The sequence below is a fragment of the Camellia sinensis genome, chromosome 15, assembly GCF_055761805.1.
Source record: "Camellia sinensis isolate YWXY chromosome 15, ASM5576180v1, whole genome shotgun sequence".
Lineage (NCBI taxonomy): Eukaryota > Viridiplantae > Streptophyta > Magnoliopsida > Ericales > Theaceae > Camellia > Camellia sinensis.
Genome location: NC_138975.1, coordinates 108,070,960 through 108,098,830, shown reverse-complemented (window position 1 = coordinate 108,098,830; position 27,871 = coordinate 108,070,960). Strand labels below are relative to the sequence as shown.

At 32.5% G+C, this 27,871-nt stretch overlaps 1 protein-coding gene and 1 non-coding gene across 2 annotated transcripts; one reads left to right on the top strand and one right to left on the bottom strand.

Moving 5' to 3' along the window:
* Positions 1-784: 784 nt before the first annotated feature.
* Positions 785-1,546, top strand: LOC114282797 (pectinesterase 1). Its single transcript, XM_082908462.1, has one exon. It carries the CDS (start codon positions 785-787, stop codon positions 1,544-1,546), a length of 762 nt encoding a protein of 253 aa, XP_082764588.1.
* Positions 1,547-16,645: 15,099 nt separating this feature from the next.
* LOC114321833 (uncharacterized) lies at positions 16,646-17,605 on the bottom strand. The gene is made up of 2 exons (XR_014356738.1): positions 17,444-17,605; positions 16,646-17,020 (listed from the first exon to the last, which is right to left on the bottom strand). It is a non-coding gene; the product is annotated as an uncharacterized LOC114321833 (transcript).
* Between the last annotated feature and the right edge of the window lie 10,266 nt (positions 17,606-27,871).

Sequence of the window (27,871 nt, the reverse complement as noted above, 5' to 3'; positions counted from 1 at the left end):
TCCGTTCTAAAATAATGGTCTTTTTTAGAGAATTTAACTTTTTTTGATAGTATAATTATTGTATTTGAAAAAAGTTAATTTTTCAAAATTACCGTTTTGATAGTACATTTTTTGAGAATATTAATGTCATAATTGTACTTTTTATATTGCTTACTAATTTAAAAGAAGGGCAAAATAAGAAATTTACATTATTTTTGTACTTGATTTTTGAAGAGAGACTAATATTTTAGGACAATAAAAAATGAAATAAGGGATTAATATTTTAAGACAGAGGAAGTATTTATTTTAGTAAATCATTCAATCTTATCGAGATGATCTTAACTATTTATTTTAAAAATTTTAATGAGTTATTTATAAATAAAAAAAAAATAGATTAACCAAATGTTATGAATTTAAAATTTTTAATTTTTGGACACTGAAGCCAACCATCCAAATTTAACAATAATGTTATAAACATGGTGTTACACCAATTCTGGTCGAATTTGCCCAATGTTATATGTCATCCTAAACTTGGTCAATCATTAAAATAAAAAATAAAAAATAAAAAATAAAAAAAGCCCAATGTTATATCATCCTAAACTTGGTCAATCATTTCAAAAGTAAAATAAAATATGAAACTTCATCTTATTAAAATAATAATAATAAATTAAAAATGTTAGATTGGATGTCATAGTCTTATTCCTTTCGTTGCTAAAACACCAACTATTGACAAGAATATATCAAACTTCGCAGACAGGTTCAGAGCCATTCCAAAAAAACCCAATCTCACAGAGAGAAGAATAGTATGGATACAATCAATCTCATCAAAGGCTATGGCAAAGTCTCAAACCCCTCAGAAGATCAATCACCACCACCACCACTCAAACCCACCAGAAAGCCTCTCACCGCCGTCGTCATCTCTCTCATCATCCTTTTAACGGTGATCATCGGAGCAATGTTAGGACTTCTGATCATCCACGAGTCCACCACCGAGTCAACCGAGTCGTCATTATCATCATCTCTCTCCAACAACAACGCCGTCGACTCAATCAAAGCCGTCTGTTCGGTGACTCAGCACCCCAACTCATGCTTCTCCTCCATTTCCTCCTTCGACAATCACTCCCCTTGTCGTCTCCCCAAAGCCGATCCCGAACTCATTCTCAATCTCTCTCTCCGAGTCGCCGCCAAAGAACTCACCGATCTCAACTCTCTCCCCAAAACCCTCATATCCAAATCCAACGACGATCGATCTGTCTCTGCCTTGAAGGACTGTGTGAGTCTGTTCGATGATGCGCTGAGTCAACTCAATAAATCGGTCGAGTTGATGGATGTGGGTCCCGGACAGAAGGTGTTGACGGAGGCGAAGATCGGAGATATGAAGACGTGGGTGAGTGCGGCGATGACCAATCAGGATACGTGTTTGGATGGGTTGGATGAGACGGGATCGACGGTTGGTGATGAAGTCAGAGGTAAGGTGCAGAATTCCAAAGAGTACATGAGTAACAGCTTAGCAATTCTCGCGAACATCCAGGCCGTTCTTGATAAATTCCATCTCGCGATGCATTGATGATCAGATGATCAACGGTTGACTTTTGAATATATATATATACTTACATGTATGACGTATGTTCGCGTATGGTATTTTTCAGATCTTTGTTGGTTTGTACTTTTTTTTTTTTTTTTTTTTTTTTTTAAATAGTTTTGTTTTTTATTGTGATTTTTATTTGTACTTGAATATGAAATTCACGTTACTGCCAAAAAGTTGAAAGGGGAAAATAAATTAGGCAATGATTTTGCTCAAGTCCAAAATTGGATTGAACCGTGCTGTTGAGTCTGTGAAGGTTCACTACAGGTCTCGTTTTGATAATCCGAACCGTTTAATGTGTAGAACTTGTCGAGTATTATATGTCTGTAAAAAATCACGTTAATCGGATATCAATAGCTATATGAACAAAATAGTTTTTTATTAACCGTTAGTTTTTCACTGTCTATTTTTTTTTATACAAAACTGATTTGATCAAATAGCTATTAATATTCGATCAATGTGATTTTTTACAAATATAGTACTCGACGGGTTTTACACATTGAACGGTTCAAATTATCAAAACAGGCTCAAAAAATGGACTCCATGGATCGGATTAGACGGGTCCAATCTTGATCTCAACTTGAAACAAATTGAACCCAATAAATTAATTCACGTACAACTTTGTATTTGTGTAAAGAATACTAATCATACAATTTGAGTCATTCCATTTACTAATCATACAATTTGAGTCATTCCATTTGTGAATTTTGTATGCAACTACTGGGAAACAAAAAAAAAAAAAATCTCGGGGGTATATGAAAACTTGGGGTTTTGAAAAGTGGATAAATATTGGTGTCGTTTGCTAAGTGTTTGATTTTTTTTGACTTTTTTTAATTTTTTTGGTTATTTTAGTATGGAATAAAAAGTTTAGTTTGGAAAGAGCTTTTTGACTTTTTAATTTTTTTATCAAAGAAGAGTGTAATAATTATGGGTTGAATATGATGTTCTATTTTTTATGACTAAAATAATCTATTTTATTTTTTATGATTAAAATACCTAAAAAAAACTCGGTTCAGCTCTTCCTAAACAGAGCATTGTTTATGACAAACTTGAAATAAAGTTTCTAATCTGTATAGCTAAGTGGTTGATTTCTAATTCATTATTTGAAACATTTTTTTTTTTTATTCTTTCATGTGGGTTGAGTTAAGCATCGTGAAAGAGCCCATGGTTTCAAAATGGTTGAAACCTGAAAGCATGCTCCAATGAAAGTATTTCACTCAAGGCCTCAAAATGCAAATAGCAAAATAACTTTACGACATTAATATTTTAACCATCTTAAAATATTAATTTCTTAATTTATTTTTTATTATCTTAAAATATTAATTTTTTAAAAAAAATTCATGACTAAAATAATATAAAATTTTTATTTTGTCCAATTAATATTGTTTAAATTGTAATAATTGTACTATTAAAAGGTAATTTTGAAAAATTAATATTTTTAAAATACAATAAGGGTAAATTATCTCCTGAGATTTATGTTTATTACAGTTTTTCCTTACATTTTGGAAATTACATCTCTCTCTCTGAGATTTAAAGTTTCATTACAGATTTCCTTCTTAGCCCTTTTAATTTTTTTAAATACCAATTTTACAGATGTCAATGTAATTTATCCAATGAGAGTAAAATTCAGTGTGTTTGGTTTGAGTTTTCTGGATTAAGTTTTTTAAAAACTTACTTTTTTGGTTTTCTTTTTTTTTTTTGTTTTTAGTGAATATTTTTAAATTTTAAACATTTTTTTATTTTTTTAGATGCACCTTACTTAGATGTATCTAAAAGTAAAAATTTTGCAAAAAAATATTTTAAAAAATTAATAAATACATAAAAATACAAAAAATGTACTGAATTCTTGTAATTTTTTTTATATTTTTGGTATTTAGTGAATTTTTTTTAAAAGAATTTACAATTTTTTTACTTTTTAGGTGCATTTATGTTAGGTGTGTTTAAAAAGTAAAAAAATTATTTAAAATATTAAAAAAATTCAGTAAAAACAAAAAAAAAAACGGAAAATAAAAAAGTAAAATTTTTTGAAAAGTGGAAACAAGCAAGGTGATTGGTATTTAAAAAAATTAAAAAGGCTGAGAGGGAATCTGTAATGAAACTTTAAATTTCAAGGAGGAGATATAATTTTTAAAAGGTGAAAGAAAAAATTATAATATATATAAAACTCAGGGGTGTCAGTATAATTTACCCATACAATAATTATACTCATAAAAAAACAGTTAAATTTTCTAAAAGCGACTTAATATTTGATCCAGTGGCCGGAAAATAAATAAATAAATAAAGAGATTACAATGGCCTTGAAAAAGAGAGTACAATGGCCTTGTGAAGCAAACCCATCTTAGCTGTTGAACGTGTTGTCTGGGATAGAAATGTACTCCCTCCGTTTTAAAATATTTATTTTTTTATTTTATTTTATGTTATTTTAAAATATTAATTTCTTTTTAAAAATTAAATAATAAAATAATATGAATTTATTATTTTATTCTTTTTTAATTCATTAATAATAAAAATATATAATTATGATAATTGATATTCATAAAAAAATATACTATTAAAAAGTAATTTTAAAAAATTAATGTTTTTAAAATATAATAACTGTACTATTAAAAAAAACTAAATTCTTCAAAAGAAATTATTATTTTTGGAGTAGCTGTCTTGGGTGAAGGTGAGAGGGAAAAATGTCGAGGGATTGGAATGCTGGTGCTAGTGTTGGTGCTGCAGCTGTAGATGAGGAGGTACGCTAGTCTAATTTTAGAGGAATAAAGATCGAGGGTTCGTTTGGTTTGTATTTCTAAAAATTTTTTGGAAAATTTTCTCTACAAATAAGTTTTTAAAAGTAATCAAGCCAAACAAATTTTTCCAAAAAAATTTCTCAAAACTTGTAAACCAAACAAGTTTACCAAACAAATCTCTCTCTCACATACATCAAATCAATCACTTTTTTCAAAATTCTCTCTCAAAATAATTTTCCAAAACATCTTTTGAAAAAAACCAAACCAAACAACTTTTCATACTTTTTATCTCTAAAACACATCTCTCAAACACAAACCAAACATACCCTGAGAGTTTTAATTTTGAAATTTTAAAGAGAGTTTCAGTAATGTGGTAAAGAGTGAGACCTATATGTGATGTGATGTGTGTGTCTATGTTTTTGTTTTTTTTTTTATTTTTTCTCTTGTCATATCACTAAAACTCTCTTTAGAGCATCTCTAACGGTGAACCAATTTTTTCATTAAATTTGAGTAAAAAAAATCAATTTTTTCAATCTGATATGTCTTACTCCAACCGTGCATCAAAAGAGATGGGTCGACCGGTTGGTCGACCGGTAAGGGCAAATTTTTTTTTTTTTTTAACCTGTTCGAATCTTTTTTGACCAGTTTGAACCTACCTATTTGGAAGGGAACCGGTTGACCCCGGTCAACCGGCCAGACAACCGGTTGGTCGACTGGTTGGCCCACCCCAACGGTAACACATAGTAACATGGTGAAATCTGGAGTATGTTCTCACTTTGATGAATTTTTTGTTCCATTCTCATTTTGATACCAATTTGGTGAAACCTTGGAGCTCCAAAAAGTGACTTTTTCACCAAATTTCAAATCTAATGCAAAGTTTGATAAACCGTTAGAGATGGTCTAAGAACTCTAAAATTAGAACTCTCTATCATTGTTGATTTTAGAGAAAGAATATAGATTGAGAGCTCAAAAAAGAAAGCTCTAGGGAAACTCTAAATGGGTAGGGTCCACTTCTGATGTGATGTGATGTGATGTGATGTGTGTGTGTGTGTTTTTTTTCTCCTTCCCACATGTGTAGAACTTAGGGCTGAGTAAGGAATCCGTGAAATCCGTAATCCGATCCAGTCCAATCCGATAGGTTTGGATTGGTTTTTTGAATCCGTGGTTCGGTTCCGGATTGAAAAATTAAAAATCCGTAGTACACGGATTGGTTCCGGATTGAACCCCACGATTCCGGATTGGAACCGATCCGGACCGTATACAAATAGTAGATATTTTTATTATACATCCTTCCCCATAGTATCTTCTCTTATTCTATATAAAATCTAAACTCAAACCTAAAACCGTATAATATCTTCTTTTATTACTTTTGTTTGTTAGTTTTTAATATTAATTTGTAATGGTCTAAATACTTATGGTGAAACCAGTTTTCTCAGGATTGTTTAAATTCTAGCACAATATGTCGCTGTTATAGAAATAGATATTGCTATTGTAGAACTAATATAGCGCTATGTTTATATTTTTATGAAATTAAAGTGTTATATATATTTTTTTGTTATTTAATTATATGAATCCGTGGTCCTAAACCGATCAAATCCGTATTTAAATGGATTGGTTCGGATTGATTCCATGATTTAAACGGATTGGATTGGTTCCAATTTTTCAGGAACCGTAGATAACGGATTGGTCCTGGTTTTACCCCAATCCAGTCCAATCCGAACCATGCTCACCCCTAGTAGAACACTTTTAGAGTTCAAATATTAAAGCTCTATATCATTGTTGTTTTTTATAATAGTTGTTGTTTTTTCTAATAGTAGCATAGATAAGAAAATTAAGGAAAAAAACAAAGGGTAATATTGACTTTTTTCCATTATCATTAACAGAGTTAAACTTTGCCCTTCATCCCAAAATATAAGGAGATTGTGTGTATTTCTAACCCTAAAGAGGACCATGTGTTTTTGAATAAAACTACAAGGGAGTAAAGTATAATTAATCCATATATATATATATATATATTTGTACATATATATTTTTAATAAAAAAATAAGATTAAAATTGAAAAACTAAGGGGTCATTTGGGGTTTACTTATTTAGTGTACTTTATGAAAAGATGTGTAGAAAAATAGAGCGGTAATATGATCCAAATAAATGTACTTATCAAATAATGTTTTGGGAAATTGGTAAAAAGCTAGCTTTTGGCTTTTTACCAAACTTTTTGACTTTTTTGGATGTGATTTGAAAAGTTGGTAAAAAGCTAGCTTTTTACTTTTTAATTTAATATTTATTTATGGTATCAAATCAAATTAAAATAACCAAAATACCCTTACCCAATATAAGAGATTTATTTTTTTATTTTTTTTTCATAGGCCCTAATTTATAATTTTACGGCTGCGTTTTTGGCACTTGCCAAATGGCTTTTCTGGCGTTTTTGGCAGCCACGTTTTTGGACATTTTGTCCAAAAACGTGACTTTTTACCATATTCCCAAAATGGCACTAAGTATACTTATTTAGATTATTCACAAACAACTCTTAAGTTTTTGGGTTGGACTTTGAAGAGATAAATACAATTTTATATATTTATCTTTTTGTGAAATATATATAAAATTGTATAAAATTACATTAAAACCCATATTTAACGAGATTAAAGATAAATACAATATAATAATATAATCATAATGAATGCAATTATATATTTCAATAAATAAATTTAAGGTTTTTTTTTTTTTATCTTTCATGATTTAATATTCAATTCTAATCAACGAAATGCACTTCAAAATTTTGTATTATAATTTTTTATATTTGTTTTTTAATTTAATAAAAATTAAAATCAAAATCTATATTAAACCCATATGGGCCAAACATGGCCTGGAGTTCACAAGCCCATGGGTAAAGTTTGGGTTTTAGACATACCAATGGACAAGGTTGAGGCTGACTTGTTGATCCGTCAAAGGCCATGGACCTGGCCAACTTGGTCCATTGTCGAGGCTTAGGTTTTTTTTTGTTTGGACAAATTACTTAGAAGTCCTATTTAAAAGAGAATAAGTCTATTTAGTCTCATAACCTTTTAAATACTCTCAAAAGTTTACTATCCATTTTTCTTTTTCATTCTTCATGTGCATTTGTTCTTCTCTCTCTCTCTCTTCTTGATTTCCGATGGCTGGTTCTCTTGTTATTTTTAATATATAGTCACTGACGACTGATTAAGATTTACCGACAACCACCAATCATTGACTCCTAATTTCACCATCATCGATGACGAAAGAGACGAGTTTCCGGCAAAGAAGATGAGTAGATCTACTCAAATCTATATCAGATCTGAGAAAATCTACATGAGGTCCGACTAGATCTAAACCAAAAATAATTGTCAGAGTACAATATTCTCTCTATATCTGTTTCTTTCTTTTGGTTTCTCAAATTTTCTACCTTTTCTCTACTACACACTTCTATTTTGATGTTTTAATGGGAAAAATTTTCAAATTCTGAACAAATTATTTTCAAGTTTTAGTTACAGGCGATGAAAATTGTAAAATTTTACAATTTCAATATTTTTGGTCCTGAAATAAATCATACTTTAAAACTATAAAATTTTACAGTTTCATAACATATTTTCCAGTTTGATTAATAAGGATAAATGCTTAATAGAATTATACTTTGAAACTGTAATATTTTACAATTTTAAAACTTACTTTTCAGTTTGATAAATATTGGAGATTATTTGTTTAAACCTTACAAAAATTGAAAAATAATATATACTTTTTTCTACTGTTGTTTGTTGTTGTTGTTTTTTTTTTTTTTTTTTTTTTCCTTTCAGTTTATCTATATTTAGCACATTTTGCTATGTTTTTTCACAATAATTTATCAATTTATTCTTTTCTTTTTTTAAATTTTATTTCTAGCAATATTCTGGACATTCCGGTGAGTATCCAATGATGTTCTTGACGTTCAACAAACATTTTGGACATTTCGACGTCTTGTAGTGATGTTCAGAACACTCCGGTGAACTTCCGCCGACTTCCCGATGATGTTAAGTATTCTGACGAGTCTCCGATAACTATCTGATGGAAGTCCGACAGTGGTGGAATGTAGCAACGTGTTTGAAGTTTAAAAAAAAAAAAAAGATTTTTTGGTAACAATAAAAAATATGTAGGACTAATTGGTACAAGTGTTTTGTTTTGAGACTAGATGTATTTTAAACTTTGTATATGAGATTTACTGGTAGGTGGCCCAATTTTTTTTTTTTGACATGCAAAAAAATAAAAAAAAAATAAAATAAAATAAAACTAAATTAAATTTCTTTTATGGAACTCGCAATCTCAAATCATAAAATGGTATTACATGACCAATATGCCAAAACCTTAGTTGCATTGCAAGAATTTACTGATTATCTTTTACATTAAAGATGAAACAATTAATTATTTTTGCAAGTGATAGTTTGTTTGGTATGTTTTCAGATTCAATGTTATCATTTCCATGTTTGTTTAGTATTAATATATCTAATGTTATGATAAAGTTCAATCAATTGTATTCATGACGAAAATAAAGTATATATAACATGTAATTAATGAGTAGTGCTATCCAAATCAAAAAATAAAATCTATTTTTGACGCTTAATGATTAATCAATAACTCTCATATGTTATTTTTCTTTCGTATATATTATTTAATTATCAATCAATCATCTCATTTACATATCATTGAATTTAAAAAGTGGATTTGTATATTATTTTTCATAATTAATATAAAGAAATTCTTAAAGTGTGACAAAAAAATCCTATAGGGCTGTATTTGATTCAAAGATTTGGGAAGGGAAAGAGAAAATGACGATGAAATGTAAATAAAATATATTTATATTTCATCTAGTTTCATACCGTTTTCCTTTTTTTTTTTCCTCTAAATCTCTTTCTAAATCTTTCAATCAAACACAGCTTAGGGAGAAAGGGAATGATGTTATTAGTAAGACTCACACGTGATGGAAAAATTAAAAATAATGATCTATTAGTGAAGTGCACGGATATTATGACCAATAAGTTAGCTTTTGTCCGTTACATTTTGCATGTTTTTAGAAACAAAAAATGAAAAAGTTCGCAAAATCTGTCTTCATTAATGATTTTTTTTTTGGGCATAAAAGTAGTTATCAAAAGTTTGAAACAACTTGAAGAATGTATTAAAAAATAGGGATAAATGTCGGGATTCATTAAATCAATGCAATTATGAATATAAATAGATGCAGATTTGTGCAGATTTTATTTTATTTTATTGTGCAAAAGACACATTTGAAATGCATATTGCTTATAACTTCAATTCACATTGAAAGATATGTGTTAAATCAATCGCAAAAGTTAACTATTGAAGTGAGGGTGTTCTTACGTTTGTCTATTATACATTACTTTAATATTCAGGTGATGTGAGATTTTACTTCACACAATATGCATGTATATTGCGACAATGCATATTGTGATGGTACAGACAACTTCAATGCATGGACTATTTTATTGAGTATTGGTAGTCTTGGAGTATTGCTGTACACCATTTATTACTTGACACTTGTCAAATTGTTCTAAAAAACACAACAAAAAGTACTGAGTCCCACGGTTTGAACCAATGAATATCAAATTGGAATAACACATGACATTGCCCTAGAAGTAAAAAATATCTTCTCCTATTTTATCACTCTCTTCTAGATAGGTAAAGCAAGTAATAACAGCATGGGTTTGAGGGACTCTAAAGAGAGATGGTTGTTGTTTCTAAAGGCTTTACTTTGTTGTGAAAAAAAAAAAAAGGGAAAAAGAAAAAAGAAAAACAGCAAGGTGTTTTTGAAAGCATTTGTAGCACAATTCAAGGGCTAGATAATGAGATGTGGTGTCAAAACTAATGAAGGTTGACAAAATATTTGATTTTGGTATAAAAGTGATTATCAAAAGTTTGAAAAACAACTTGAAGAATGTATTAAAAAATAGGCATAAATGTCGGGATTCATTAAATCAATGCAATTGTGAATACAAATAGATGCAGTTAGTTAGTTTTTTCGCGCGCACACATTTGAAATGCATATTGCTTATAACTTCAATTCACATTGAAAGATGCCATCTTAAATCAATCGCAAAAGTTAGCTATCGAAGTGAGGGTGCTCTCATGCTTATCTATTATACATTACTTTAATATTCAGGTGATGTGAGATTTCGCATCACACAATATGCATGCATATTGCGACAATGCATATTGCGATGGTATAGACAACTTCAATGCATGGACTATTTTATTGAGTATTAGTAGTCTTGGAGTATTGTTGTACACCATTTATCAATTGACACTTGTCAAATTGTTCTCAAAAAAACACAACAAAAAGTATTGAGTCCCACCGTTTGAACCAGTGAATATCAAATGGGAATACCACATGACATTGCCCCAGGAGTAAAAAATATTTTATCCTAATTTATCACTCTCTTCTACATAGGTAAAGCAAGTAATAAGAGCATGGGTTTGAGAGACTTTAAAGAGAGATGGTTGTTGTTTCTAAAGGCTTTACTTTGTTGTGAAAAAGAAAAAGAAAAAAGAAAGAAAGGTGTTTTTGAAAGCATTTGTAGCACAATTCAAGGGCTAGATAATGAGATGTGGTGTCAAAACTAATGAAGGTTGACATAATATTTGATTTTGTTAACCATTAATATATTAGTAATTGATTGAGGAAGTTTCTATTTGTACTACACCAAGAGAGTTCTATCTGTCAGCCAAGCTGGCCTACTTTGGGGTATAATCTTAAAAGCTATCTTTCTAATTTTTATTTTTATTTTATTTCACGTTCATTTTTAATCTTTTTAGGGACTTTTAGGTGGGTTTTTGACATTTTTTTATCAAAGAAAAAATTTATTAAAAAAATGATTGAAAAAAGCTGAAAAATCTTGTTACAAACAAGCCCCAAGTTTCGCAAATTGTCATTCATCTTGTTGAGCATAAACATATATATATATATATATATAAATAAATAGTTGGGTTTTGATTTATAACCCAACCAATGAATGCAGTTTCTTTTTTATATTTATTCTTTTTCTATTCTTGATATTTCTTAATTTTTAGGTAATCATTTTCAACTCAGCCAATCAATTGATTTTCCTGTTGGATTAGGATTTGGCACATAAGTTGTGATTGATGCAATATGTGAAAGGAGCATTTATCCGGATTTGCATTTATCTCAACGTGCTAGAGTTTCTGACTAGTGTTTTTCATTTTTAGTACTGGTAATAATACCACTATGTCTTGATTTCTATAATTTTTTATTTTGACTTACATAAATTCATGAGTTTTTCTGCTACATTGAAAATTAGATGGTGTATGAATGAAGAGCATGTAGTCAGTCCACTTTGAAATTCTTGAATATGCAGATCACAAGAATGTGTTCTCCTACCATGGCATATCAGTATTGGGGAAAAAAAGAAAGTTGAGTCATCATATAATTATCTGCAAGTGGCCAAGAGAAAAAAAAAAAAAAATCAAGTTTAATGGTATAGGAAGTTTTAGAATTTGCAAACTGGACAGTTGATTGAAATTAGTTGTAGATTCATCACATACAATTCTTGAAATTAGTCATCTTATTTTGGATCAGGAAGAGACCTAGAAACGTGCTCGATTAATAAAATATAAATAGAATAGAAAGGCTTCATTTTGTTTATCTATGAAGCTCTTATCTTGGAACATTAGGGGTTTAGGTAAACCTGAGAAGAAGGGAAGAATTAAAAGATTGCTAAAGGACAAGCATGTTGACATTGTTTTTTTCCAAGAAACCAAGCAAGCTGTGGACTCTGAAAATGTTGCTAGAAAGCTTTGGGGGTGCAGAAGTATGGAATTCATGTCTGTGGATCCTGTAGGCTCTGCTGGTGGACTTCTATGCATTTGGGACCCTTCAGTGTTCCAATTATCTGGCTGCTGCTGCAATAGGAGGTATATACTACTTTCTGGCTCTTTGTATAATTCCTTTGATTGTGTTTTGATAAACATATATGCACCAAATAACCCCTCTGCTAGAACATCTTTTTGGGCGGGTATAGTCAAGCTTAAGGATCACTTTCCTGCACCTTGGTGTATGGGTGGAGACTTCAATGAAATTAGACATATAGGTGAGAGGATTGGCTGCTCCAGGAGAGGCATGGGGATGAAGCATTTTAATGAGTTTATTGAGAAATGTGAGCTCCATGACTTACCTCTTCATGGTAGGAAATACACTTGGTGCAATGCCCAGGAAGCCGAGAAATGGAGCCGCATAGACAGAGTACTCCTCAGCCCAGAATGGTTGATTAGCTTCAGAATGAAGTTATGGGGCCTGCCTCGACTAGTTTCTGATCACTGTCCTCTGCTGTTGATGGAAGATGAAAGAGCCTGGGGTCCCAAGCCTTTCAAGTTTCTCAATGCCTGGACTCTCCATCCAAGTTTCTCTAAGTTCTTTGTTAACATTTGGAGCAGCACTACTGTTACAGGGTGGGCCGAATTCAGAATTGTTCAAAAATTAAAGCAGCTAAAGACAGAGTTAAAAAAATGGAATGTTGAAGTGTTTGGACATGTCACATCCAAACTCAAGGCTCTAGAGGCGGAATTGCATACATTAGACATCTTAGCAGAGGATGGACTCTTGGATGATTCTGGGAGGTCAAGAAGAAGAGTGGTCAGAGGTGAAATGTGGCATTTGCTCAGAATGGTGGAGTGGATTTGGCATCAAAAATCCAGATTGAACTGGACTCTAAATGGGGATAAGAATACTAGATTCTTCCATGTTTTTGCTAATACCAGACAGAGTAGAAACATGATCAGCTCTATAGTAGTTAACGACGTGTCTTATGAGGATCCTAGCAGGGTTCAATTAGAGGTCTACCAACACTTCAAGAAGTTGTTTACTGAGGATTGGGTCAAAAGACCCGTCTTGGGAGGGCCATTCAACACCATTGAGGCAGACTATGTTTCTCATCATCTTGTTGCAGAGTTCAGTGAAGCTGAGGTGTTGGCTGCAATTAAGGATTGTAATAATAACAAAGCCCCTGGCCCCGATGGTTTCAATCTGTTGTGTTATCAGAAATTTTGGAAGACTATGAAGCCTGAGATCATGCAATTCTTTGCAGACTTCCACACAAATAGCAAACTGACTTATGGGATTAATAGTACTTTCATTAGTTTAATTCCTAAGTTGGAAAATCCCTCCGGCCTATCTGATTACAGACCCATTAGTCTTGTAAGCTCCTTGTACAAAATTTTGGCAAAAGTGTTATCACATAGACTGAAGCCAGCTCTATCCTCAATTATTGGTGAAACTCAAACTGCTTTCATCGGTGGAAGAAACATCCTTGATGGGGTGTTCATTGCCAATGAAGTAGTAGATGGTTGGATGAAGACCAACAAGAATGGTTTGATCTTAAAGCTAGATTTTGAAAAGGCTTTTGATTCGGTTAACTGGGAATTCTTGTTCTCTCTGCTATCTAGTTTTGGGTTTGGTAACAAATGGATCTCTTGGATGAAAACTTGTGTGTCTACAGTAAGGATTTCCATTCTCGTGAATGGTGCTCCAACTAAGGAATTCTCACCACAAAGAGGGCTAAGGCAGGGCGATCCGTTATCACCTTTCTTATTCAATATTGTGGCTGAGGGGTTAAACATTCTTTTGGTCAGAGCAATTAATCTTGGCATTCTTAGAGGTGTTCATGTCGGATCCAAAGATGTCCTCTTGTCTCACCTACAATTTGCAGATGACTCAATTCTTTTTTCTGAGGCAGATTGGGATCAAATGGTACTTATCAAAAGAATCCTTAGGTGCTTTGAAATTCTATCTGGGCTTAGAATTAATTATCACAAAAGCGTGGTGTGTGGCGTCGGTGTGTCTGATACTTTATTGCTCTCCTTTGCACATCTCCTTAACTGTAAAGTACATAGCCTTCCTTTGAAATTTCTGGGACTGCCTCTAGGTGCCAATCCTGGTAAAAAATCTACCTGGAAGCCTGTGATTGACAAGATCAGATCTAAACTCTCAGGGTGGAAGAGAAAACTGCTATCCTTTGCAGGTAGATTAACCCTAATCAAGTCTACTCTATCTAGTTTACCAGTGTACTTTCTTTCTTTGTTTAAGATGCCAGAAGGTGTGGCAAAAGAATTCGAAAAGATTGAGGCAGCTTTTTTATGGGGCAGTAATGATCTTAAAAGGAAAGTGCATTTAGTGAAATGGGGGGAGGTAACCAAAAGCTTGAACCAAGGGGGCCTGGGTATCAGAAGAATAAGAGATATGAATGCTTGTCTATTGCTCAAATGGTGGTGGAAATTTGGAACTCAGGTAAACTTTCTTTGGAGGAGAGCTATCTGTAGCAAATACAATATTGATGAGGCTAGTTGGCATCCACCTTTAAAGTCCTCCTACAAACACTCTAGAGTTTGGAAGGACATATTATCTATTGGGATTCATAGCACAAATGTTTACAATTTCTATATAGATAACTGCCAAATCCAAGTGGGGGATGGGAGTAGGATTAAATTTTGGCATGACAGATGGTGTGGCAGCTCTAGTCTCAAGTCTTCTTTTCCCCTTCTCTTTAATCTTTCTACAGATAAAGAAGGTTCTCTACAACAGTTCATGGCAAGAAAGTCTAGCCCAAACAATTGGAATTTTCCTATTAGGAGAGTGCTTTTCAGTTGGGAATTGGTAGAAGAAGCTAACTTACTTGGTCTACTATCTTCAGCTCCATCTCTGTCAATTGACAGGGCTGATCATCTTATCTGGGCTTCAGCATCTACTAGTCCTGGTGTATTTTCCGTGTCCTCTCTTTACTCTGCCTCTAACTCTATCCTAGGGTCTCATTCTAACATTTGCAAGCATATTTGGAATGGGGCTGTCCCCCCTAAGGTTTCATTCTTTACTTGGCTGGCCTGGAAAAACAAAATCAAGACAGCAGTGTTTATGCACAGAATTGGCATCTTAGATGCTTCTGCTTCTCTCATCTGCCCATTTTGTCGTTCTGAACCTGAATCTGCTGTCCATATCTTGCTTCATTGCCCATTTTCTTGGTTGATTTGGTCATCTATAATTAATGAGTGGGGGTTCTCCTGGTGCATTCAAGGATCAGTGGATGATCTTCTCCAATGGTGGATGACTGTCAAGCTCAAAAATTTTGATAGGTTAATTTGGAGAGCCATCCCCCTTATCGTTCTTTGGTCGCTTTGGAAACTTAGGAATGAATGTGTCTTTGCAGAGGCTCAACCTAGTCTCTCTGGATTGAGTGAAAATATCAAAATTAGAGCAGTACTTTGGCTGAAAGCATCTATTAAAGATCTTCCTTAACTTTCAATTGGCGCCAAATCAGAGGATGTTCTTAACTGTTCCGAGCTGCTTTGTGTTGAAATCTGGGTTTGTATGGATGTCCTGTGGAGTTTGTTAGCTTGTAGACAGTCAGTAGTCTTCAATAATGTATGTCAGTGGCTGGGGATGGTCTGCTAGTGTTTGGCTGTTGTCTTCTTGTTTTTGTCTTGTTTTGTTCTGCTCTGTTTGTTGGTTTCTCACCATCTTGGAGCCTCGAGTGTGTGCTAGCAGATGATTGGGTGTGCGTTTTGGTGCCAACCTAGTTGGGATCCAAATGTTTCACTGTGATGCTTTTTGCACCCTCTTCTTTATTGATGTATTCTTATCATACTTGTTATGTTTTTCATCAATAAAGCTTTTCTTTTGCCGATCAAAAAAAAAAAAGTTCACAGAAGTCTCTATTGTGATGGGTCAATCAAGAAAATAATGGAGGTGTACTAGTCTCCATTGCATTATTGATGATTTTTTGATTGATAAAACTCGTGACTCCATTGTCAAGCAAGGGGCGTCATTCTCAGTGGCCAACTTTCGTCTTTCAAAAAGCTTTGTCTCAGTGACCAACATACATCTTGTCCTCTTCAGAAATCTGTTTTAGCGATAGCCTTGTACACTGGATTACCCTTTTGAAAATTATGTATACACAAGAGCAAACAAGGCTGCCTAAGAGATCTTTGGCATATCTACAATGGGTTCCACTAGAAATATCAGATCAAGATTTGAAGGAGAGGAGGTTTCTTGGGCTGTATATTTGGTGGATCTTGAAAGATTCCTTTTGTTAGAATAATAATGGTGGTTATGATCAATTCCTTTACATGTTTCTGTGTTTTCTACTTTTATTTTAATTTTTAATCATTTATTTTAGATGTTTCTCTGTTATCAACTCTACTCTTATTTTAGTAGTTAAGTTCCCCTAGATGAGGAAATCCAAGAAAATGCTTTGGTCAGCTCTACATATTTCAGGTTCTTGTAGGACCCTAAAACAATGAAAAAGAATGATATTCATATCTATCAGAGCACAAAGGACAAAATAATAATAATAATAAATATATCATATTGATTGTTAAATAATTAATAACATTACTCTTTAGGTGAAAGTCCCAACCAAACCAGAGAAAAATAAAAGTGACATAGCAGTGGAGTAGAGGAAGAAACAACATATATTTGTTTGGTTTGGTGACTTCTAACCAGCACATTGAGAGAGAGAGAGAGAGAGAGAGAGAGAGAGAGAGAGAGAAAGACAGAAGACTATTGTTGTAGGAGACTTCTAAGAATGTCAGAATCAACACCGGTGGTGTCCATATTGGCCAATATTTGAGAGAGTTTGTTGCTCAGATCATCCACCTCTCTGTGCAGCCTCTGGATGTAACTACATGTTTCTTTCAGAATCTTTGATGCCGGAACCTACACAAAATCACAAATATTATGAGTTTATGTTCATATCTCGGGCTATTTATGATTGTATCCTATTTGATCACATTCTCTCTACCCAAAAAAAAAAAAAAAAAAAAAAAAATTTTTTTGGACTTATACCAAGTGTTTTCCACTAAACTATAGCCTCTGCTTTTCTCGAGATCATTTTGAATTTTCAAGTTATTTTTCTATCAATGCTTCCAACTTAATTCCTTAAACTCATTATTATTGCCAAATCATTTTGTTCTCTCTCTCTCCATCACCGTCCATTCTCAATGACATCCAAAGCATCAAGGTTGAGATAAGATAATGTCGCTCTGAAAATTCTTTTTTTTTTTTTTTTTTTTCAATGTGACATGATAAACATTTAGCACAAGTAAAAAAGAGAGTGAAAAAATAGATCATATAGTATACCCTTGTTCGGCTTCTTGAACTAGGATGTGGTAGTAATGCTTGTAGTTTAGTGACAAGATCATTGATCTCATCTTCACTAATACTTCTCCTTGGGCAAGACATGAGTTTTGCGCCGTGTCTTTCTCTTGTTTTACTCTTTTTTTTGTGAAGGTGAGTGAGGGAGATTGAAAAGGGAGGAAATGTCAGCTTAAAAAGAGGGCGAAGATGAGGTTTAGACACAAGTTAGTTAGAAAAGGACAGAAAACACAAAGTAATTAGTGACTAAATTAGGGGCCATAAATGTCCCTTTACTGCACTACATGGTCACATAATCAAGTGGGCCTTTGCCAATTAAGCCTTTGAGAAAAAACACTTTTGGGTCATCAGTTTAGCTTGAACAACTTCAAGATACATTTCCCCTAATCAGCCACGTGTCGGGGTTTAGATTATGTTTTTCAACGTGTTTAATATCGATGTTTACTTACGACCAGAAAGATACCTTGTTTTGTCCACTTTATTGCCTCCCTTGTTTGTTTAGGAAAATATTTTAAGTTCACAACTTCCATTAGTATTTTAAGAAATTGATGTTTTTAGGCTGTAGTTTGTCTACCAAAGTGTTATATGAAATATGGTTCATACATGCATGTCTTGCCCTTATATATTGATTTTGGACTACTTCCATATTGAAAATCAAAAAATAAGTCATTGCTCACTAGTGGAACCTATTCATCTTCATAATTCCTATAGAAGTAACTATCTCTACTTATTATTATTATTTTTTAGGATAAAAATTGTAGAAGGGGTACTAAACTAGGGGTGTAAAAATGGCCTAAGGCCCGTGAGCAGTCTGAAACCCACCCGAGGCCTGAGATGGGTCTGCCCGGTTAGGCCCGGGCCCGAGCCCAGCCTAGGACCTTGGTTTTGGGCCTTCTATTTGAAACTTGGCCCAGCTCGTTGACACATTGGCCAGGCCTGACCCAAAAATTTCAAGCCCTGCGGGCAGTTCGGCTCACCTGACCCTCTCTCTGTCAACAGTCAAATTTTAAAACAAAATAAAAAATAAAAGGTAAGTTGCAACGGTTAAATAATTAAAAATAAATAAATAAATGCTTGATCTTGCAACAAAGGTAAAATAATTATAAAAAAAGAAAAATGGGTCATTTTCTTGCAAGGAGACAGAGCTGATCCCTTGTCATGCATCACTCTTCACTCACATTATCATTGCAAATTGCAATGAATGAGAAAAAAAAAAAAAAAAAAACATTTATGCACCTCTGCTGCTGCCCCCTGCTAGTGTCGCTTACCTCCTCTCTTGTCATACATCACTCTTCACTCACATCATCACTGCAAGTTGCAATGAATAAACAAAACAAAACAAAAAAAATTCCACATCTATTGCTGCCCAGTGCCACCTACCTACCCCTAACCCTTTGTCAATGTCATGCATCACTCACATCAGGTTGCAATGAATGGGAAAAAAAAAATGTCAACACCTCTGCAGACTTAAAAAAAAATTTAATAATAATAAAAATAATATAACGATTATATTACCATTTAACACAATGATAATTTTTTATTTATTTATAAATTTACTTCAATCTTTCAAACTTCTATAAATATCCCCCCTTTTCCAAAGTAAATCTCATGAACAATTCTCTCTCTTAAACTCTTAAACTCTTAATCTCTCTCAACTCTTAATTAATTTTGAAGTGTCATCTCTAAGTGGCAATTGCAATTGTGCAACAAAAATTTTTTATCAGAAGAAGCTAATTTCTGTATCGCATTCGCTAGTCGATAATATTAATTAGTTTAATTAAATTTATTAGCTACTCATTTTCTCATTAATTATTTGTGAACATATATTAATTATTATTTTTTATTCATTGTATTTCCACATTATTTAAATTAAGTGTTAGTTCCTATATATTATTTTACTTACATTACTATGGATTCTAATATTCCTAATGCTTATGTCGGTGTTGATACATATACTACACAACATGAATCTGTTGATTCTAATTCTAATATCCATCTTCCAATAGTTGGATCATCATCTAGGAGCACAACTAGTAGTGTTTGGAAACATTTTGAAAAAATATCTATAAATAATCTTGATGGTACAATTACATTTAAATAAAAATGTAAATATTGTGCACATTTACTTAGTGTTGCATTTGTTGGGGTACTAGTCACCTAAAAAAATATGTTAACAAACATTTACAAAGTCAACAATATGATATTAGAAGTCAAATGCAATTAGAGGCTTCATCAACTGATAATTTATAAAAATTTTCATATAATCCTATACGTGTACAAAATTCTGTAATTGATTATATTATTAAAAAAGAACAATCTTTTACTACTAGTGAATGCCCTGATTTTACCGAAATGATTCACGAAAGTTTTACACCGCAATATCAAAAATTTTCAAGAAATACTACTATAAACAAGATTTTAAAGAAATTTGAGAATGTTAAAAATGAATTATTTAACATCTTTAAAAAATTAAATAGAAGAGTTTGTTTAACATCTGATCTGTGGTCAAATAATGGTTTGGAATATCAATATATCACTACACATTTTATTGATAATGATTGGAAATTAAATAAAAAATTTATTTCATTTAAATTAGTTGAATTTCCATACACTGGTCATTCACTTGGTGTAGAAATAAGAAATATATTATATGAGTGGACTTTACAAAATAAAATATTTACAATTAGTTTAAATAATGTAACATATTATAATCAAACTGTAGTACATTTGAAATCAACTTTACAATTACTTATTGATGGTGATTTATTTTATGTTTGTTGTTGTGCTCATATTTTAAACTTGATTGTTAAAGAAACTATGCATATATACAAGACTTCTGTACTTGTAATAAAAAAATGCAGTTGTTACTATTATATCTTCTGCTAATTGAATTTCAGAATATAGAAAAATTTGTCAACGAGAAAGTATATCATTTAAAAAATTAATTTTAGATATAGATAGTAGGTGAAATTCAACGTATAATATGTTAAAAATAGCTTGTAAACAAAGAAGATAGATTTATTTTTTGCAACAACATCAATAGAAGGAGTACTGACTCTCATAGAACTTAATTGGTGCCAAGTAGCGCTGTATAAAGATTTTTTATAAGTTTTTGATACTTCAACAAAATTATGTTCACACACACACACACACACACACACACACATATATATATATATATATATTCCTACTTCACCATTTGTTTTACATATGCTAGCAGAAATAATTAAAATTTTCATAAAATATATGGGTAATGAATATTATATAACTATTATTATTTCAATTAAAACAAAATTTTGATAAATATTTTAATCATATGCCTTATCTTTTAGGTTTAGTCATAATAATTGATCTTAGGCGTAAAGAAATTGGTTTACAAGAATTTTTAAAATGTATTTTCGTTGATGAAACATAGTTTACCCCTATTATGCAAACATGCAACAGATTATTTGAAGAATACAGGACAGTTGCATCTGTAAATACACCTACATACACTACACTAGTAGTCTCATCTCGAAATGGGAGATTAAGTGTTTTTTCAACAATAAAAAGTAGAAGAATATCTCAACATACAAGCGTAAGTAGTTCTAAACTACAACGTTATTTGCAAAACCCGTCAGTGGATGATTTCGATGATTTTGACATTTTGGAATGGTGGAAACGAAATGAAACTATGTGGTATGTGGTTTCACAAATGGCCCGTGATATACTAGCCATTCCTAATACTACAGTTGCTTTAGAAACAGCTTTTAGTACAGGTGGAAGGGTGTTGAGCGATTACCGCAGTAGGCTTTCACTCCAAAAGGTTGAGGCAGTGATGATATCCAGAGATTATATGCATGTGCTTACGAGAAGACAAAATTATAGTGAAAATGAGCGAATTCAAAATGATTTGGATAACATATCCTCGGGCAACACAATTGAAATGTCTGTCTCCTTTGATGATTGATCAACAATTTGTTTTTTACTATTTCATTGTCGTTTTTTTTTTTTTTTTTTTGTATTAGATTATTGAGGTGGAGTATGATGCAAATGATTGGTAGGCTAGTAGGTGCCAACCTAGTTGAGATGTACTTGACCTATAGTGATTCAATTGTTCTACCATCATCAGTAATCTACACCTATTTTATTTAATGATATAAATTTTTGTCATATTTTATTTCATTTTAAAATAAAAATTATTCATTCAATAAATGTTATATAATTAATTTAATATTGTAATATTGAAAGTTTCATTTTCATTTATATAAAATTAGTCATTTCAAAAGAAAAAAAATTACATAATTCTATACTTTTTTAGTTATAAGTTCATAATTAAAAAAATATAAGTCATACATAATTAAATTTAAATACCACCATGAAACATAACTAAACAAAAATCTCATTAATCTTAACTAAATTACTCTAGTATAACTTTTCTTTTATTTTTTATCCCTAATAAATAATCTACATAGATAAATGTATTTAGCGTTCATTGTTCCCAAAAAAAATGCCTGTTTAGGCTCAGCCCATGGCCTGAGCCCCAGCCCTGTTTTGAGTAGGTTGTGCTTGGGCTTGTGCCCCATTTTTCGGCCCATGAGCCGACACGCTAAAAAATGAGAGCCTATGAGGCCCGCTTGAACTGGCCCGAGCTCAGGCCCAAATAAGCCAGGTCGGGCCATTATTACATCCCTATACTAAACTGTGATAATTTTCTATGGGCGCAATCATAAGAGTCCCTATCTGCTAAGAAGCCAATAAAAGAGGTCTAAAGGAACTCACAAACCCGAGAGATTAGCAAGCACCCTCTCAAAATTGACTAAGAGATAGTTTGACTTGTCCAACTCTACTTCCCAACTTGATAGAGAACCAAAGAAGTCTAGCTATATTTTTTAAGGGTGTTTGCGATTCGGTTTGCGGTTTGAACCTGCCCGCATATATATAATTTGGGAAAAGTTGAACCCATAATAGCCCGCAATGTGGATTGTGATTTATGCGAATAGGATTCGTGGATGTGCAGATGGTTTACGGATTAGACTTTTTTCTTTAAAAATTTATTTTTGGGCTTTTTTTTTCCATTTTGTTAATATTTATTTTGAACCATTTCCTCCTTATTTTCTAAAATGCTTAACATTAATAATTAATGAGTTAAAACTTATAAAATTAAAAACACAACAAAATCAATTACTAACGTGAACAAATCATTCAAAATCCTCAACTTTTAAGGGTTGGTTTGGAAAATGGGTTGGCTTTTTGACTTTTTGGCTATTTTAGCCTGGGTTAAAAAGCTTAGTTTGGGAATGACTTTTTGACTTTTTGACTTTTTTTGTGAGAGAAGAGTGTAATGATTATGGGTTGGATGTGATATTTTGTTTGTTGTGACTAAAATAACCTATTTTGTCTTTTGTGGCTAAAATAGCCACAAACCATCTTCATAAACTAAAAACAATCACATCTTACAAAATCTTAAACTTACCTAAAAGTAATTCTTTATTAACTTTTACATTTATCCAAAATGTAAAAATAAAATAACAATAAATTGTTGTCAAACTTTATCAAATTCAAACCCATTAAATAATGATTTTGATATTAAGAGATTAGGGTTTGGTTTGTTGGGCAAACATAGCTAAGATAGATGAATGAAATCAACGGTTCGGATTTTTTTATTTTTTTTTTAAAAGTCTAAGTACGGACGGGTTTTTGCGGGTGCGGGTAAAACCTACAATCTATCCGCAACCTGCAATAATGTCATATTCCAAACCGTATCCACCCATATTGTGCGAAACTGTCTATTTATATGCGGATCAATTCAGATTGGATGAATTGAACAGTTTGGATAACCTTATGCGCCGCTCTAATATTTTTACATCTTGCACTAATGTGTTTTTTGTTAAATTTTGTTTAGAAAAATGTTTGGTGGCCCGAAAATATAGGGCTCGAATGGCTCAAAAATGGTAAAACGACGTCGTTTTACGCCAAAAACGATATCGTTTTAGGTCTTTCGAGCCACATATTTTCGGACCACCAACCATTGCTGTTTTGTTTATTACACAATTGGCAAGCACAACAAGAATCACAAACACGAGAGATCAACAAGCACTCTCTCAAAATTGGCTAAATCATGGTCGTGACCAGTTTGACCGTACTTCTCAACCTGATAGAGAACAAAAGAAGTCCAGCTATGTTTTTTACATTGTGCACCAATGTGTTTCTTGTTAAATTTTGTTTATTACCTAATTCTCTTAACAAAATTGCTAAAAAGAATGTTAGGGGAAACAAAAAAAAAAAACTGGGTTTGTTCCTTATAATAAAATAAATTCTAATTTTTTAATTTTATCAATTTAAAATTTTGTTTTAATCTAACCTACTAGTGTATTTCCGTCAAGTAAAATGAACTAAAAAAATATATTTTAGACATTAAACTCAACAAGAAAATAATTTTAAATATTTTATATATATCTACAATGAGAAAAAGTATTTCAGTCATTTTATATATATTTACATTGAGTTTAATGATTAAAATATTTTCTTTATGTCAATTTTACTCAACGCAAATAGACTCATGGTTTATATTTAAAAACAAATCAAAAAATTAGGATATAAATTAATAAAATTAAAAAAATATTTTATTATAAGAATCAAAGTTTAAGATTTTTTTTTAGGTAATTTTTTTAAAAAAATTATATGAGTGATTAAAAGATTTGAGGGTTCAATTATTCATCCATCCGAGTTTTAAAAGATTTTAGGTAATTTCAATTATTCATCCAATCCTCTCCGAGTTTGAAAAGGACAATATCTCAGATCATAATAATTGCAAAAGGGAGGCAGCTACTGTACTTTGGCTGTCGTTACCCCTTTTTATTTTTCTTTTTTGATTTTATAAAAAATTTACATTGTTGGATATTGCTTTTGTTTTATTTATTTATTTATTTATTATTTTCTAAATATTGGTTTTGATTGATTTTTTGGAAATTTTTTTTTGTGTTTTTTTTACTTTCTTGATGCACCTAACATAAATCGACAAAAATAAAAAGGGGTAAAAAAAATATCTTAAAAAAACATTAAATAGACAAGAATACGAAAATGTAATAAATTTATATATATATATATATTTTTTGTATTTGATGAACTTTTTTAAAAAAAAAATCATAAATATTACACTTTTTAAGTATATGTAGGTTAGGTTCATATAAAAAATAAAAAATCTACAAATATTTAAAAACAAAAAAACACAGAATAAAAATAAAAAAACTCAATTTTCTAAAAACTAGGGATAACCAAGCTAGGTGTTTAAGACTCACAATTTAAATCCTACAATTATACCTATAATGAAATAACATGTTACGTGTCAATTTTTAATTTATCACGAATTTAATCATGTAATACCTAACTCCTTTGTCACGTCATTGTGGGTAAATTGTGAGACTTGAATTATAAATTTTTAGCTGCATTTTTTTCCCCTTAAACTTTAGAAAACAAACTAATGGGAAGTCCGAAAACACATCATTTCTCCACCCCTCTTTTTTTTTTTCTTTTTTGGACGGAAGTAAGTTATTAGTTATTAAATTAACACATATGAAAGCTAGCCTCCCTACCATTGCAAAGCACCAAGTACTTGCCTTATAATTCAACTCCCTTTGAGAGAGTTGAACACATAACCTATTCATTGAGACTAAACTCTTAGAAGAGTCATGGTGGTCACAGGTCCTCCCTTCCTTGGCACCCCCATCTCCCCCCCTCCTCTCTGGTGCTGAAGATATTGAAAACGAGTAATAGAGAGTGGTTTAGTAAAGACATCAGCAACTTGATCAGAAGTGGGGATATGACAGATATGAAGCTTCTTGGAGGCAATTCTTTCGCGAACAAAGTGATAATCGACCTCAATGTGTTTAGTACAGGCGTGAAACACTGGATTGTGACTCATAGCTATGGCAGATAAGTTGTCACACCATAGGGTAGGCACATGAACAGAAATATGAAGTTCAGCAAGCAACATCCCAATCCAACTAAGTTCAGCTGAAGTTTGTGCTAAATCCCTATATTCAGCTTCAGAAGAAAATCTAGCCACAGTTGGTTGTTTCTTGGCAGACCAAGAGATAAGATTAGGACCAAGACAGACACAGAAACCAGTGGTGGACCTTCGATCAAGAACATTACCTGCCCAATCAGAGTCTGAATAAGCATTGAGAAGAAGAGGGCCAGCAGTGAAATGAAGCCCATAAGAGATGGTGCCTTTAAGATACCTTAGTAATCTTTTGACTGAGGTAAAATGACTAGTCATAGGAGAGTGCATGAACTGACAAAGATGATTAACCACAAAAGCTAAATCAGGTCTGGTAAGGGTAAGATATTGAAGGGCTCCAACCAAACTTCTGTACAAAGCTGGCTGAGAAAAGAGTGTATCATTTGCTGCAGTAAGAGAGTTAGAAGTGGACTTAGTAGCCATGGGAGAAGAGTAAGATTTGCAGTCACTCATACCAGCCTTGGCCAACAACTCTGAGGCATATTTTTGTTGAGAAAGAGCATAACCAGAAGCAGTGTTGGTGACAGAAATACCCAAGAAATAATTGACAAGGCCAAGCTCCTTCATGGAAAAGGTTGTATGCATATGTGTAATGAGAGAGTTAATATAGAGAGGATCACTTCCTGTGAGAAGAATGTCATCTACATAGATGAGAAGAATGGTAATAGCAGTAGAAGTTTTCTTAATAAAAAGAGAAGAATCACAATGACTTTGAACAAATTTATGAGTGAGAAGAAAGTTGGAGAAGGTAGAGAACCAAGCTCGAGGAGCTTGCTTTAAACCATAGAGAGCCTTGTGTAACTTGCAAACAAGCTGAGATTTATTAGGCTGAACAAAACCTTGAGGTTGGACCATATACACTTCTTCTTCAAGAACACCATGGAGAAATGCATTAGATATGTCAAGCTGCTTGATGGACCACTCAAAATGTAGTGCAAGACATAACAGAATTCTGATAGTTGGTTGCTTAGCCATAGGGCTAAAAGTCTCATGATAGTCCACCCCTTCAGTTTGAAGAAAACCCTTGGCAACTAACCGTGCCTTATATCTGGCTATAGAACCATCTGAATTTTTCTTGATTCTATAAACCCATTTGCAGCCAATTGCTTGTTTGCCAGGTGGGAGATCAACTAAAGACCAAGTGCCTTGTGTTTGTAAAGCTTGAAATTCTTCAAGCATAGCAGTTTGCCAAACAGAGGAACAAGCTGCCTGTTGATAAGTTTGTGGTTCAGACTGAAGAGAGGAAGAAGAAAGACAAGCAATGAGAGAAGAGTGAGGAAGAGTTGATTTGGATTTGGTAATCATGGGATGAGTATTGGAATTGAGACAAGGGAGATCAATAGAAATATTGGAAATAGAAATCTGATCAGAGGGAACTGTGGATAGAAGAGGAATAGAAGAGGAAGAGACTGTTTGAGCTTCTGAGTGAGGTTTAGTAGCAGAAGAAGAGGCTGCCTGGGCTGAGGGCAGGTCAGTAGGAGGAAAGAAAATAGGTGGCTGAGCTGCTGACTGAGGGATAGCAGCTGGTGGTGAAACTTGAAAAGAATGTGGAGCTTGCTGTGACTGAGCTGCTGACAGAGGAATAGCAGCTGTAGTCTGAGGTGCTGCAGCTAGTGAAGCTGGAAATGGATGTGTATGCTGAGGTGCTGCAGGAGAAACATGTGATGGAAAAGAAGAACTGGACTGGTCTGAGGGAGACCAAAAGAAATTCAGCAAATGTGATATGGAAGATGATGTAGAAACAGAAGGCTGAGAAGACTGAAAAGGAAAACATGATTCATCAAAGATCACATGTCTAGAGATATAGACCCTTCCTGTGGTAGGATCAAGGCACCTATAACCTTTAATAGAAGGTTGATAACCAAGAAATACACAAGGAATAGATTTGGTTTGAAGTTTATGAGATGTATAAGGTTTAAGCCATGGATAGCATCTACACCCAAAGGATTTCAAGAAAGTGTAATCAGGTTTTTGTCTGTTAACAAGAAAGACAGCAGTGGCAAGTGCATCAAACCAATAAGCCAAGGGAAGAGAGGATTGATGCATAAGAGTCACAGTAGTCTCTATGAGATGCCTGTGTTTTCTTTCAGCAACACCATTTTGAGATGGTGTATGATGACAAGTAAGTTGATGCTCAATTCCTTTTTGTTTGAGAAACAATTGAAATGGCTTACTCAAATATTCGCCCCCATTGTCACTCCTTAAAACTTGAAGGGGAGTATGAAACTGAGTCTCAACAAAACTTTTAAATTTAAGAAATTTGTCAAACACCTCACTTTTGTAATGAAGAGGAAAAACCCAAGTAAATTTGCTAAAATCATCAATGAACAACACATAGTATTTAAAACTAGAAATAGAAGCAGAAAATGGACCCCATACATCTGTGTGAATAAGGGCCAAAGGTTTATTGA

Coding starts and splice junctions, on each gene's coding strand:
- LOC114282797 (XM_082908462.1), top strand. CDS start 785: ATGGATACAATCAATCTCATCAAAGGCTATGGCAAAGTCTCAAACCCC.